At 41.2% G+C, this 14,592-nt stretch overlaps 2 protein-coding genes across 7 annotated transcripts in view; one reads left to right on the top strand and one right to left on the bottom strand.

The window, feature by feature from the left end:
* Positions 1–2,537, bottom strand: part of magt1 (magnesium transporter 1) — a 6,036-nt gene extending 3,499 nt beyond the window's left edge. Inside the window, exons 1-5 of the mRNA XM_043258095.1 lie at positions 2,387–2,537; positions 1,748–1,917; positions 1,085–1,202; positions 457–597; positions 235–375 (exon numbers count right to left, since the gene is read on the bottom strand). Coding sequence (XP_043114030.1) covers positions 235–375; positions 457–597; positions 1,085–1,202; positions 1,748–1,917; positions 2,387–2,467 — 651 coding nt within the window. The 5' untranslated portion in view covers positions 2,468–2,537. The remainder of the gene's footprint in view (positions 1–234; positions 376–456; positions 598–1,084; positions 1,203–1,747; positions 1,918–2,386) is intronic.
* Positions 2,538–3,181: 644 nt separating this feature from the next.
* thoc2 (THO complex 2) overlaps positions 3,182–14,592 on the top strand; it is a 59,198-nt gene continuing 47,787 nt past the window's right edge. For all 6 annotated transcript variants that reach the window (XM_043257626.1, XM_043257623.1, XM_043257625.1 and 3 more), the window contains exons 1-9: positions 3,182–3,298; positions 4,374–4,429; positions 5,660–5,751; positions 7,786–7,837; positions 9,135–9,205; positions 9,882–10,003; positions 11,204–11,337; positions 12,288–12,448; positions 13,553–13,645. In XM_043257626.1, the coding sequence (XP_043113561.1) occupies positions 3,234–3,298; positions 4,374–4,429; positions 5,660–5,751; positions 7,786–7,837; positions 9,135–9,205; positions 9,882–10,003; positions 11,204–11,337; positions 12,288–12,448; positions 13,553–13,645 (846 nt within the window). In that variant the 5' untranslated portion in view covers positions 3,182–3,233. The remainder of the gene's footprint in view (positions 3,299–4,373; positions 4,430–5,659; positions 5,752–7,785; positions 7,838–9,134; positions 9,206–9,881; positions 10,004–11,203; positions 11,338–12,287; positions 12,449–13,552; positions 13,646–14,592) is intronic.

Genomic DNA, 14,592 nt, shown 5'->3' with positions numbered 1-14,592 from the left:
CTCTAAAGCTAAACGTGCACTTGATTAAAAACCGGTAACACTTTAGTTCTGACTAGCTCATTAACCGTTTATTAGTACATATCGATGCATTTTTTTGCTCGACCGTATTCTCGATCCCTTAATCCACCCCAAACGATATTAATAAGGAATTTATTCACTGCGAGAAACTAAAACGTGAGCTAAAAACATCAATGGAAGCAGGAAAGGAAATATTATAATCTTATGCATGCCCACCAGCGCAGAGAAAGCCCAGACGTTCTTATTGAAGAGGAACTCCAGGTTATTGCGGCGCAGGTAAGCCAGGCTGCCGATGAAGGCCAGCAGCAAGCCCAGCATCAGCGGCCCGGCGTAGTTCGGAGGCCTGATCACCCGGATCTGGAGGACACACACGGCGGCGAGTTAAACACCGCCGTTCGATCTGACAGATTGTGAAGGCGAGCGCACGGCGCGTCTTACATGCACATCCGTCCGGTCGGCCACCCATCGAGCCAGCTGCTCGGCCGCAAAGCCTCGGACCTGCAGCTCGTACGTGTCCGCTCGCTTGGGCTTGCCTTTAGCCGGGAAGTTGATGAACGTCGGAGCCGAGTTCATGTTGAGCTGTGGACGACATAAACAGAACGAAGGTGTCGAGCAATCACTCGTCTACGGAGCAACTTCACTTTTACATTGACGTTCTGAATCCATTTATTAGCCCCGTTCAGATATGCATATGACCAGCGTTGGGGAAAGTTAAAAGTAACTCGCATTTATAGAAAGTAATGCGTCTTCTTAAAATCTTACTTTAGCAATGAAACACAAATGTTGTATTTGAAGGGCCTCAGTGAAGGGCATCAGCAAATATATTGGTTAGTAAAATGGGATTTTTTTTAAACATTTAATTATTGCAGGTTCGCGTCCTTCATACATTCATTCACCCTGCACTTGACCTTCGTCTTCATCCTTAACTGGTCACGCACTCCTTTATTTGGTCTGTATAGTTTCACTTCACATCATGGACATAAAAAGGGTTGCAAACATTGCTTCGTGCTCGCATCCGTTTAATTTGAACATTTGAAATGTAAAATAGTTTTATTAGAGTTGTTACCATCTGAAAGACATCCGAGCCCTCATCGAAATCCACCATCGCGAAGAAGATCCTGTTAGTAAATGCACTCGAATAGCGCCAAGAGTTCGCAAGGATCTGGTACTCTTCATCTGCCTGTCTGAAAACAACAGTAAAAACACGAAACGCATTACTTTTTATGTTTTATATATAGGGAACGCAGAAATAATGACTACTTTTGGTTTTCCTCATCTTCCACTGATGGAAAAAACTGAATTCAAGAATGTCTCCAGATTTCATGTACGGTTATAGCCAAAGGCAGCTCACACCGTGACATTTTTTGGTTTCCTAACATGTCGGCAGTCCTCGATAAACACTTCCGCTGAGCCACACTGAGGCGACTACCGCTTTGACTTCCTGATGTTTGTAATGTATTTATTTTAGCTCTGTTTCAGTATTTATAGGTTGCATGGTTATTATTTTATTGTTTATATAGGTTAGATTTTGTACAGGTGAATCTTACACGTTTAGATACCTTTCTCCAATATATATATATAGTTCACATTGCGGTCCTGTCGCCTCCACATACAGAGGAATGACAATAAAGCTCACGTCTTTCTCTAATAACTCTTGTTCTAATTTATTTGAATCACCAAAAAGACCACTCTGCTAGTCAGCGGGACGAGGCGCTCGTATCTCGCTCACTTGCAGACTCCACACTGTCTCTGAGGCTGCAGCGCTGTGAACATGATGACGACCGAGTAGTTTCGAGGAGGCGCTCGGATCAACCTCCTGAACTTCTCTCCGTTCAGCCGGATCACAGCACGCTTACTGGCCCACTCCATCATCTGACTGACCTTCTCTGACAGCAGGGTCTGCGAACACACACACACACACACACACACACACACACACACACACACACACAGTCATTCATTCATTCAAAAACACATTTATCATTGTTTCAGTCATTATGTGGTTACCTCACGCTTTCCTTGATATTACATATTCCTTAATACGCACACTAACAAAAAAAAGGTTAATAAAGTTAGCAATTAACTGAGGAGCAGCGAGGTCATCTGTACAACAGGAAGCTTAGCTTAGTTTGCATACAGGGCCAAGTGTGTCATCTCATGATAGACTGACAAAAAGCTAAATCGGTAATTCAAGCGATTCATAGATTAATCGCCGTGTTTAAGAATGCTAAGAAATGTAGTTTAATCCCTGGCGGCTTTGAGACAGAACGAAGCTATGAAAAGCATGAGATGATTTGAGTACTCAGTGAGCTCAGTGCATATGAGGGAGAAAAACCATTCAATAAAAGCGCAATTTAAATCCACCGACCTCCTTCTTTTTCTGTCCATCTGACGGCGCGCCGTATAAACTAACAGCGAGGAAAGCGACTATCAAAAGTTTATTAAACATTTCTGAAGCTTCCTCTGCGCCCACGACAGTCCTGCAGGAACTCCTGTCCGCTTCCTATTGGTGGAGCTCAGCGATGCGGAAGGGCAAGTGTCTGGGGATCAGTTCCAGAATAAAAGTCTCAAGCGACGAAACAAAAGATTTTGATTCATTTTCAAAATAAAAGCTTCCATTGAACGTTTAATATCTTAAAACCTATTTTTTCTTCAATGGGGTTTACTAGCACGATTGCAGAGAAAGCTACATAGAGAAAAAATAATAGAAAAAATATATACCGAGCAAATAAAGTAATTAGGAAGGCACCATTCATGTTGATCTGCCAACCACCGTTAACACAAAAAAATGATTATAATGCCTGTGGAAATACAGAGACAGACTCTTATCACTTTCATATGGTAGCAACGTGTGCAAAATAGTGCCTTTAATTATTTCCCCCTGGGTGCCCAGAACGATTCACAAACATGTTTAATTTATTATGATGAATGATTTATACACATTCTTACTTATACAATTTTAAAATAAAAAAAAGCCTATCATCTCGTCATTGCTCAAAAGCGTTATTTATAAATGTGAACATTTTGGCTTTGGAAGTTAAAGAAACGAATACAATTGAGATATTAAAATAGTTGGGGGTGAAATTGAATTAAGAAACTGGCTATATTCGAAAACTCCTACATCCCGAGATGCACTGACGCGCGCGCGCGTGAGCGTGTGTGCTAAACATCCGGTGCGCGCCGCCGCCGCTGTGAGTGAGTGTGTGTGGAGGAAGATGGCGGCGCTGATCCTCCCGTCTGACTGGATAAAAAACTGGGACAAATCCGGAAAAAATGAGTTGTGAGTAAGAGTTTAGCGATCAGATGGGAAGTGGGGATGCAAATAAAGTCATATCTGTTTTATTTGGGCGGTATCGCCTCGGGGGATCGTTCTCCTCATTGTGAATGTCCACAGCTAACGTTAGTGCGCGTTAAAGACTCATTACTCAAAGTTCAATAAAATGGCCAACAAACCTAAATATACTGCTAACCAAATAAAGAATATAAGGCCCGTAGTTTCTGTACGTGGATGTGTAAGAGACTCCATCGGGTGCGTCAGTAATTTTCATGAATGTAATGTCAGTGTGCTAATAGTTAGCAGGGTTAGCATTAGCATGTGTCTTCTTATCAGTGATTGTTACGTAGTATTTAATGTGTTTACGTGCTGGTGAACATGATCTCGTTCACCATGTGCAGAGCTGAAGTCAATATTCGGGGGCGTTAGGAGGTTGTGTGTGGTTTGAGATGTAGATGTAACGTGAACCGCTAAAGAGTTCAAGCTCACTTTTATAAGCGCTCCGTCAGATTTCCATATGCGATATTGCGAGTCTGAAACCTAGTGATCTGCCCTACCTGTTTATGAATGGTAGAGTCTCAAAGCCTATTGAGCTGCCTATTTAGACTGCGTTGTAGTGGACACCGGTGTCAAGGAGACCATGTGAGCCGCTTACGTAGACGGCGTTTGGATGAACTTAGATGGCAGCGCGTGCTAAACCGAGCGGGTTTCTTGTCTAGACAGCGGTGCTAGGCATCTCGTTTCAAAACAGCGTTCTTTAAATCTATCCAGGCGTCACGTGCTGTCTTGTTAGGCAGCATGCTAGGTTTTGAGCACTGCCTGATTGATTTTTCCGTGCACCTGTCGTTTGACCCATATGGGTTGTTTGTGAGGCTGATAAGACGTATGTAGACGAGTGGCACAGTAGTTCAGCTAATGCTGTATTGTTAATAACCTGTGGCATAAGCAGTGTGTTAGAGTTGTTTAGGCGATTGTGGTGCTGGAGTCGTACAATTAAATCTTTGTTGTTGTTGATTGTGATTTATTAATATTTAATAATTCTCTTTCTGGCCCTTCAATTATTTGCCCTTTCTGTTTCCAGTTTCCAGTTTTTCCAGGACCTTGCAGGGAAACCCAGCAGTCACGAGCTTGTTAAAGGTGAGTCCAATAAATGAATTATGAGTCTTTGGACTCAATTATGAATCTGCAATTTCGAATGCACATTGTGCTTTTAATAATTTTAAAGCGCATTAATATGTAAACCACGAAATACCACATCTTGCTTCGTGCTGACCATAGAAATGAAAGGAAAAGCTGTGGGACATGAGTCCGTCTCTATGGTCTAATATTTTAATCTCCGTATTCTAAAGCAGTTGACCCTGGTTGTAAAGGGTCGTAAGAGCAAGTTTTTAATATTCCACATAAGTGACATTACCAACACTTAAATGTTCTAAATGCATGCATGCTGTTCTGTTAATACTGTTAACCCTTACAGAGTAACAAAATAAGAGGCTATTAGTTCACTTAGTTTTTTGCCTTTTCTTTAGAAGACAGCAACAACAACCAAATCCTTTTTTTGTCAACTAACAACTCCAGCCCTAATAAATGGCATAGATTTTATTCTGTGTGATGATTTGAATAATTCAGCGACGGATGGTTAAATGTTTCAGTACCCGTCAAGGGTCTGCTCGACGCGTTCGGTGTCTGACAGCTGCTCGTAACATCCTTTTAACATCTTTACCATGGCGCTTTCATCCCACTTCACACGTTTGGGGAGGCAATTCCCACCGTGACAGTCAGTGTCAGGAGGTGACGTGCGAAGAGGTTCACTGTCGCTGCTTACACGAGTCTAAACCGCTTACTAATATAAGCACATATTTGAGCTGTAATTGTATATTTGAAGCACGCACGTTGCGTTTGTGGTTAATAGTAGTTGAAAGGCTGTTATATTTGGTCATTATCGTGCAAAAGTCTTTCTGTTTTTGTTTTGTGGTGTATTAACGTAACCAGGCACTAAACAATTAACCAATCATCCACTATCCTGCGCACTGTTCATTACTGATAATGTGTTCAGGGCCGGCAATAAACAAGTTCTTAGTTTGTTTTTGAGCTCCATTAAACGTTAATGCAGGATTAACTGATTGAGTCACTCTTGCGCTTCGAAACCTATTGCAAACATCTAGATAACGTAACCCCGTCGACGTTTTTAATCGACTGAATTTACGAAAACAACGCATTTAAAAGATGCAGTGCAAAGGATAGCTCTGTCAGCTGCCCCGAAGAGCGTCTCTCTTGACAGGACTGGGGTGAACGGTAATATCGTGCAGGTGTTATCAGCGTGTCCGCAGAAGCTGAAAGCTGTTATTGAGTGTGCGTTTTGTCTCGTAGATCTGCAGACAGCCCTGTATGAGCTCTGCTGGCATGTTATCCAGGGCAATCTGAAGGTGGATGTGGCTGCCAGTCTCCTGGCTGATGTTATGGTGAGTGCTGATCCCGTCTCCTTACATTCAAGCCCTGCTCCTCCTGCGCTGACACTGTCCGGCCTCGTCTCAGGAGCGTGACGCGAGGCCACAAATAAAGCTAACAACGTTTACCGACATGCATGGTTTGCTTGTCGTAATAACTAATATGAATACTTCACAATAAAATGTATATTGTCATCATTCAATCACTATCGTGTGTCATATTACTACTGTGCGATTTTTACAAAAACGTGAACCCATTCTGGCCAGTTTTCAGTTAAATGTGGACTGTCGAACTCCAAAATGCTCAAGTGTTGGTCGATGAAAAACCACTCTTTTACTGAATACAGGGAAAAATGACTACTATAAATCCTACGAGCACAACGACCCTGTCCTCGACACAGGATCATGCTGATCAGAGCTAACTAAAGTTTTAAACATTTACAATGATGCTATTATGATTATGAGTACAGATTTGGGGGTCAGATTTACTGACTTTTCTCTCCATACGCTCCTGATTATGGCTTTGAAAAACACGTGCTTTATATGAGCTAATAATCAATAGGCTTGCTGATAAGCAGCTGGATCTGTTTTTGCAGCACAGGCCGTGTATTGATTACCCAATCAGGTGGTAATGTGGTCTGAAATGGACTACTTTTTCTTTTAAAAACGCGTGACCTGGAAACGCCGTCTTGACTCGAATGCTTCTCCGACAGCTGTGAAGCACTGCCTGCTTTCCGCCGGTTCACCTGACACATGATTGTAAAGAGAGGCAGAGCAAAAACATCACGGATTTGTCACCGAAAGAGCCGTCGCACCCATCATCCTGAGCGTTTCCCACTTGCTCGGAAGCCTCGTAACGGCTTCATCTGTTCCGCCGAATGTGTATTGAATGTGGACCTCCCGCCTTGAGCGAACTCAAAGACGTGGTCTCAATGACTCCAGGCAGGCTCAGAAGACACGTTAATGCCTCGCAGACCTATGACGTGGGCCAGAAAACGGCATTATAGAAAGGGGTTCAGTGTTTTCTGTGTAATGTGTAAATATGATTTCATCAAAAATGTCTCGAACGTTTGCAAATAAGTTTTTTTTTCTTGTTTGTGCATCTATGTGGGTTTATTTGCACTGTTTAAATTAGTCACACGTTCAGTGAGCTTTCCCTTTATTCCATTAAACTCCTAGTGTGTTGGGTAATGATTGTAGTAGTTATATTTGGGTATAGCGTAGGGTTAAGCGATCTAGAATATGGTCTTGCTTTAATAGGTGACCATAGACCTGAGATGTGGACATATTCTGAAAGCTGACTAAATCAATTTTCCATAAAATTTGTTTTATATATATATATTTTTTTGGTTGAGACAAAACTATTTGACAATCTGGATTCTGAGGGTATAGATATTCAAATGTAAATATTGAGAAATCGCGTTTTTTGTCCACAGAAGTCCTTTAGCAATGGATATTACTAATCAAAAATGAATTTTAGATATATTAAAAATGTACACTTTCTTGCACGATGTTTATTCAGATGATTGACTCATGATTGATTTAGTTTTTTGCTCTTTAGTGTACGGTATCATCGGTTGCTCTGAATGCTGAATAAACGTTTCAGACGTTCCCCAGCACCCATTATCATGCAAACACCTGCTAGGACCCTTCCGTCTCCGCTCCCTCAGAAAGTCCGTCCCGCTGAGATGTGAAGTTCTCTGTCCCGTGTGTATCTCAATTAGGTTTTCTTTGAACTTTTTCAAATGAGACGTTCCGCGTTTTCCTTCACAGCAGCAGCGGCGTCTGATCTGTGGAGCGTGGACTCCGAATCGCTCCGCAGATTGCTTTGCTGCCGCTGGTGTGACATCTCATCCAGTCAGATGAAACTAGCTTTCTAAACACAGCTGAAGTGTACCCGTGATAGATCACCCATCTAGTGCGCTGTCCACCGTCCTCCAGTGAACTGGAATATCCGCCGGGAAAGAGAGATGTTCAAATTCTGTGAAATTGAAATGCCGTAGAAATCTGTTCAATGTGCCATTAAAACCAATTGTGTTTGTCTTTCAGGAGCTGCGGGACGATATGTCTTCTATTTTAGCTGATGTTTTCTGTATATTAGGTAAGCCCTGCCGTATGTTTCTACATGCTGATGCTGATGAGAGGAAGTGTGCCAGACAGTGTCTTCTCATTTGTCCTGGTGAAGTAGAGCCAGGATGCGTTTGTATGAAAGACGGTTTTGTTACGTGCTTGAGTGAACATGCTTATTAAACTGCAGCGGTGTGTCCACGTAGATCGCCGTTCTGACAGATGTTTGCATAATTCAGCTGCTGCGTTTGAAGGAGCTGAAGAGCCTTACTGAACTTATTCTAATGAAGCTTTCATCAAATTCCCCGCTGTTCATTTGTCAGGCCCAGCGGGATTGATTTAAATGTTAATTTAATGTCACGTGGCGATACTACAGCTCTCGAAACCTACGAGTTTGTTACCCACGTCCAGAGGACCCGATGCAACAGGCCTGCTCATCGTGATTATTAATAACAATCCTGACTATTTTGGCCAAATCATTCTTTTAAGAAATTGCTTTTTTTACACACTCTTTGCAAAACTACTTTCTAATGCTAAACTATTTAAATTTCTAATACAAACTTTATTTATAGTCATTACTACTACTTTCACAGTCATATGCACTTTGCTAGCTAAGGTGAAGCTGATTTTGCGGGCCTGTTTAAACTAAGAAAGTTAAAATACAGCACGATCAACAATACCGATGTCAAAAATACATATTTTTACAATACTTGAAATCGTTATAATGCACATTTTTCATTGCTCTCTCACCGTCTCTGCATTGTTGAACGATAAAGGTATTTCTGTGATAATTAAATGTAAAAAATATTATAAAATGAATTATATAAGAGCTAAAAAACAACTTTTGTTGCCCTTGTAAACACCTCGCAGCAAACAGGTTTGTTGGGTTTTGTCTGTGCAGTGCGTGTAGGCCTTTATTGTGTAGAAGTTAGGACTTCCAGTGTCATGAGCACAAGACTGTCGATGAGCTGATGAAACATCTTCACAAATACCTTCGGTAGACGAAAACAATTTGCGAGCTTTGAAAACGGCATGCGATCTAAAACCATTATGCATTTGCTTCGCACGCAAAGCCTAAGACTATCCCTCACATCCTCGGTGACATCTGTGTAAAATCGAATATGGCATCCACCCTGACGAATATCAGTTGGATTCATTTCTCGTTACAAAGCTTATTTAACGGGCTGTCTGAAAGAGCAGCGTGTGCTCACAAATAATTGCTGTAACCATTAATTAAAATGGCAGTACCTAACGCATCAAGTATTGATTTATACGGTGTGTACGTCTGACTTTGCATGCGTTCACGTGAGCCGCATGTGATTTCTTTGCAGATATCGAGACCGGCTGTTTGGAGGAGAAACACAAGCGAGAGCATTTCACCCAGCTGGTCGGAGCCTGTTTGGTGAGTAGAGCGGCGTGCCATTGAGTTCAAGACCACTGTGGGGCAGTAATGCACTTCTAGATGCTTTACCCGTCTCTACGGCACACACTGCGGCTTATGAAATGGATTATTCTTTTTTTTTTTTTTTTTTTTTTTTGCATGCATGCATACGTAAGTGGGTGGCCGATCCCTTGACTCTGAAGATTAGCTGCATTAGAGTACCGAGTGGCCCAAATTCCGTCCTCCAGTGAAAAATGAAATTGAAGTCGCGAAGGGCCGGCCTCCTCCCCTGAACGAACCTCCAGCACCGTGTGTGTGTTTTTTTGTTTGAGCTAGGCCTCAAACCGGAGCGCGCTTCGCATCTTCGTCGTGGCAGAACACGATGCGTTCGCGAGAGGAGCGGTTCGTAATGACTCATCAAGACCTGCAGTGCTCCTGCTCGCTTCTTTTCATCCAAACCACTGTACGCCTGATTAGTATGCAAATACGCGCTTGTTATGCAGTGTTATTAGTGTCTTATGTAAGTGTAGCTGAAGGCCATTGAGGTTGAATGTGGGCAGCGTTACGCTGATGGATGCAGAGATATTGTTCTAGCGTTTTGATGAATTTAATACCGGTCTTATCCTCCTGACAGAGCTTCCACGGCGGTGTTGGTGGAGAGTGTCTAATTAAAGGCATTGTCGTCTGTCGTTTTCAGATCTGTGTTCCTGACGGTATGCTGAAGGAGAGATTAGATCCAGAAACGCTGGAGTCTCTGGGGCTGATCAAACAGGCTCAGCAGTTCAACCAGAAGATTGTCAAAATCAAGACCAAACTATTGTAAGTCACATTTCCACCGCCTTAAATAGGATCAATAGTATCGTTCCCTGTGAATGCGTACAGATCTAGACAGCCTTCCTTTTTAAACTAGTGTGTGGTTTGCCTATACAATCGGCAAGGGCATCGCAGTCGAGGTATTTTTAGGCATCGCAGTTTAAAAACCTTCTGTGCGACCTACCTAGACAATATTGCAGCCTCAATCCTCTCGATGTAGAGGTGTCTGCTTAGAAGATATTACTTCATGTTCCAAAAAAGGCCAAGGAAGCAATCCGTGGTACATGCTTTGTTAAAACAGCTTGCCTGCGTTATTTCAGGTTTTTTTTTTTTTTTTTTTTTAACAGTGGAATCTTAGCCTATACACAGCTTTATTTTATATTGTAGTTCTTTATTGGGTTAAATGAGTAAAGAACTGTAATATCTGTTAGTCTTAACTGGGTACTGGGATTTCTATCCAATGCAGTACCTTGAAAAAGATCAATATTTGATAACATAAACTGCTCGTTGAGATTTCTGTTATTGAAATTATAATTATCTGTCCACAAAAATATAGAAAATGACGTCCATGTGAATCACTCTGAAATATGCAGTTCAGTGGCCTACACACTTTTTATTTGTAGCTAAAATGAAGTATTTAAACCGTTTCAAATGTCCTATATATGAATATCGATATTTGACAGCACTAATATCTAAACATGCTGCAGTCATGCAGAACAGCATGGCTTTTTTTTTTAATGGCTTGCATTAAAGCCGGTTCAATTGTAACTTTAGTTTTTGATCCTTTGCATCTGAAGTGCAGACACTCGTTGGGTATAAAACACACGGGTCGGTGCTTTCTGCACATTCAGCTTGTTGTCGTGAATCTATAAAATGTCCCAAGCCTCATTTTGCTGTAAATGAAAAAGCATAACTCCTTTTGATTAATTTCATGCCTTTGTGTAGGTCTTTCGTAATGAGTTTAATTAAGATTACAGAGCACTCTGGCCGGGAAGCCCCCGTTCTCTTACCACGCTTCTTACGTTCAGCGCTCCTTGCATTACTAGAAGCATGTTTTAGTGGATGAATTGGTTTCTTGTCATCTTCTAAAACGCCTGCCATATGTCTGAGGGCGGCATTAGCCTCGTACACCAGCAGACCTCGGCTCTTTTTAGACGTCCGCATGAAGTTATTTTCCGTAGTAACCTTCCATCTTTCGCTCCGTAGTTACAAACAGCAGAAGTTCAATTTGTTGCGCGAGGAGAATGAAGGTTACGCCAAGCTGATCACGGAGCTGGGGCAGGATCTGTCGGGGAATCTCACCAGCCACCTCGTCCTTGAGAACATCAAGTCGTTAATAGGTACAGTATGTGCTGCATCACCCGACTTAATGACCCGTGAGCTGAACTACATCCCTTAATATTGCTGTACAGTTCCAGAAGAGAGATGATGATTCGTAACGGTAGGTCTTTTGACATCAGCGATTTTTGAAGCTCTTCTCTAGAAAGGTGCTTTTCAACCAGAAGCTCTCACCCGACCTTTAAAGATGATTTGAAACTACTTTAATGTGCTACTAATAGTAAAATGTATATAGCTTAAAGGGTCGGTTTACTCAAATGTGAATTCATTTACACATCTCGACTAGTTCTAAACCTTTCTTTTAAACGCAGAAGAAGATATTTTGAAGAGTGTTGGTAACCTAACAGTTGCTTGTTTCCATTGACTTCCATATTTTTTTCCCCCCACATTTCTAATGTGGACCAACAGAACAACTTGAGGGAGAGTAATGTAGAGTGTATATATAACATGAACCGTCAAAAAAAAACAACAACATCCTAACATGAAAAAATAACAAAATACATTCTTAAAAAATTACAAAATGTATCGTAATCGTGAATATATTTTTGTTAAATGTTTACGCGTACATTACACTTATGTTTGTAATTAAGGCATAATGAATATTTGTTCTAAATTGATTCTTTTTTTTAATTTGGATTGGATTGGCATCTGTATCATTAGATGGTTGCAGTGTCCTTGTCTGTGTCAGATATGGAAACGGGTATCTAGCCACCACTAATAAAAACATCTGTAATACATGATCTAGTGTGAAAGCAGCAGGGCGAATGACAGATCAAACTCTCACATTTGCCCCGGGTTGCTGGGCTATCTCTGGTAATGAGTAGTGCAGCGAGCCAAAAACAAAGCTTTAGGATCACTCGAGTGAGCTCAAATCAGCTGCCACCGCTCCAGCTGTCATGTGAGTGACCGTCGCTGAGATCATGAGCTGATGCCGTTTGTGTTCTGTCCTCAGGATGTTTCAATCTGGACCCCAACCGTGTGCTGGACATCATCTTAGAGGTGTACGAGTGCCGCTCTGAACACGATGAGTTCTTCATTCCTCTTATCAAGTCCTATATGTGCGAGCACCAGACCCTCTGCCACATGCTGGGCTTCAAGTTCAAGTTTCACCAGGTGCGATCCACCATGCAGCTGTCTACATGGTTCCTATATGCCAGGGGTCATCAGACTCGATCCCGGAGTAACGGTGTCCTGCAGAGTTTAGCTCGTACTTGCCTCAACACACCTGCCTGGAAGTTTCTGCTTCGGGTGTGTACGAGTAAGGTCGAAGCTAAACTTTGCAGAACGCCGGACCGAACATGGTGACGCCTGCTATATGCACGTCCACACGGGTCAAAAATCTGTCGCATTACAATTAAATGCATAGAAATGTGACCGAATGGCTTCAAACCCAGTCGGTGCGCGTTGTGTGTAATACAGACCTCAACTGGATCGACTGAATGAAATGTCAAATATGTGTGTTTTTTTTTTTCTTTTTCACTCACACTGTGGTTGCAACCACGTTGGCTTCTCCATTAGCGCCACCTGCTGTCTGATAGTGAATCTGCGTGTCATTGAGCTCATCTGTTGTCTCGTGTAGAGCAGGTGTTGTGTGTAGTACATTGGATTTGGGCCTACAGCATACAGTAAAGCACAAAGTCAGACCGTTGTGTTTTTGTATACCATCCAGTTTATCCAGAACTTCTCATGCTGCACGTGTTCAGCCATTTTGTGACAGTTTGATTGGTATTTGCTAAAAAGACAAGAGTGATGCATTTAATACTGTCAAAAAAAAAGAAAGAGAAGGAAATCACCTCTTTGGGGACAAATATCGCCTCTTATTGAAAGTAATGAAAATGTATAAATGTCAAAAATTGTGCTGGTCAAAATTTCCAAGATATTTCCAGTCGTGGTTTCTGAACGTTGCAGTGAGTATATTAGTTGGCATGGCAACTGTTCTGATAACTCTGCCTTTAGTTTTAGTTCATGTTGTTGTACAGTAATATTCACTGACTTCTACAAGATGACTGCAGTGTCAAGTGTCATTTTCTGTCATCACTTTTTTTTTTCCCCAGATGAACAAAAGTAGTGAATCTGCTGCGATCAAATTCTCAAAAGAAATAAAGTAACCGTTTGCACATAGTGAACATTATATTGCGCAGCTGGGTTTGCTCTCCCTTCTCTTGGACGAGATCGCCGTCTGTAATCATGCTCATCTGGTGTTTTTTGTTTCCACAGGAGCCTAATGGAGAAACGCCATCATCTCTGTACCACATCGCTGCAGCTCTTCTTCAACACAACCTCATCGCTCTTGAAGACCTCTACGTTCATGTAAGTGGGAGAAGAGTCATGTCAGACAGTTTGTGTTGCTAGTACAGGTTTGTGGGAATGCGCTGAAGCTTTCTGTTAGGATGATGGGTTTGTTTGATCAGCAGATATTCCTGTTGAGCACATTTATCCAGTGGCTGATGAGAACTTTTAAAGGAGACTCTGTGGCGTAATTGTTCTGAACGCTTGGGTCATTTCACCAAATCTGTGCTTTTTGTATCTCTGAGAAATAATCAAACTAATGTAGCAACAAATGTGCATTTTAAAAACGTAACAGTGCTATGTATGTTTTCATCAATATTATAGTTAAATATTATATTAAATTTAAGTAGCATTTATGTTAAGGATAAGATTTTTGGTCTGTCCCTCACTTACTCATTTTTTTCTTTTTTTGCAGAACTTTTAATTTGCAAAATTATATAAAAATCACTTGTTTTTTCTTTTTAATATAGTCAAATTTTTAAGCAATGTTTTTATAATTTGTTTTATCTATAAAATATACATTTTATTAGTATCTCCTGATTTTGTGTCAGCCCTGTTACCCTCATCTAAACACCTTTATAAAATATTGTGCATAATCTCTCAACATTCCTACTTTGTTTTTTATTTTTATTGTAGAATTCCTACTTTTAAAACACAAGCGTGTTTCTTTCACCTTTCTATAATTTTCTATTAATTGAGGCTTGACTGGGGGGGGTCATGCAATGTCAATCATGTTACCATTTTTAAAGTAAATTTGAACCATTATTTCGTACATTTGATATAATTCATGTGTACAAGTGTTTTCGAAGTGTACAGTATGTGATTTTGTGAACTTGAATATTAGCTAGCAGCTAGCAAATTTGTTACTTTTTTTTTTTTTTGAGTAATAGGGTTGACCGATCAGACCCTGTTGACCCTGAAGATTGCATAAAATGAGAACATTTTAAAGGTCACCCTTGGTTTTAAGC

The sequence above is a fragment of the Puntigrus tetrazona genome, chromosome 14 (assembly GCF_018831695.1).
Source record: "Puntigrus tetrazona isolate hp1 chromosome 14, ASM1883169v1, whole genome shotgun sequence".
NCBI classification, from domain to species: domain Eukaryota; kingdom Metazoa; phylum Chordata; class Actinopteri; order Cypriniformes; family Cyprinidae; genus Puntigrus; species Puntigrus tetrazona.
The sequence above is the reverse complement of the archived record's forward strand: the minus strand, read 5'-3'. Positions and strand labels throughout refer to the sequence as shown.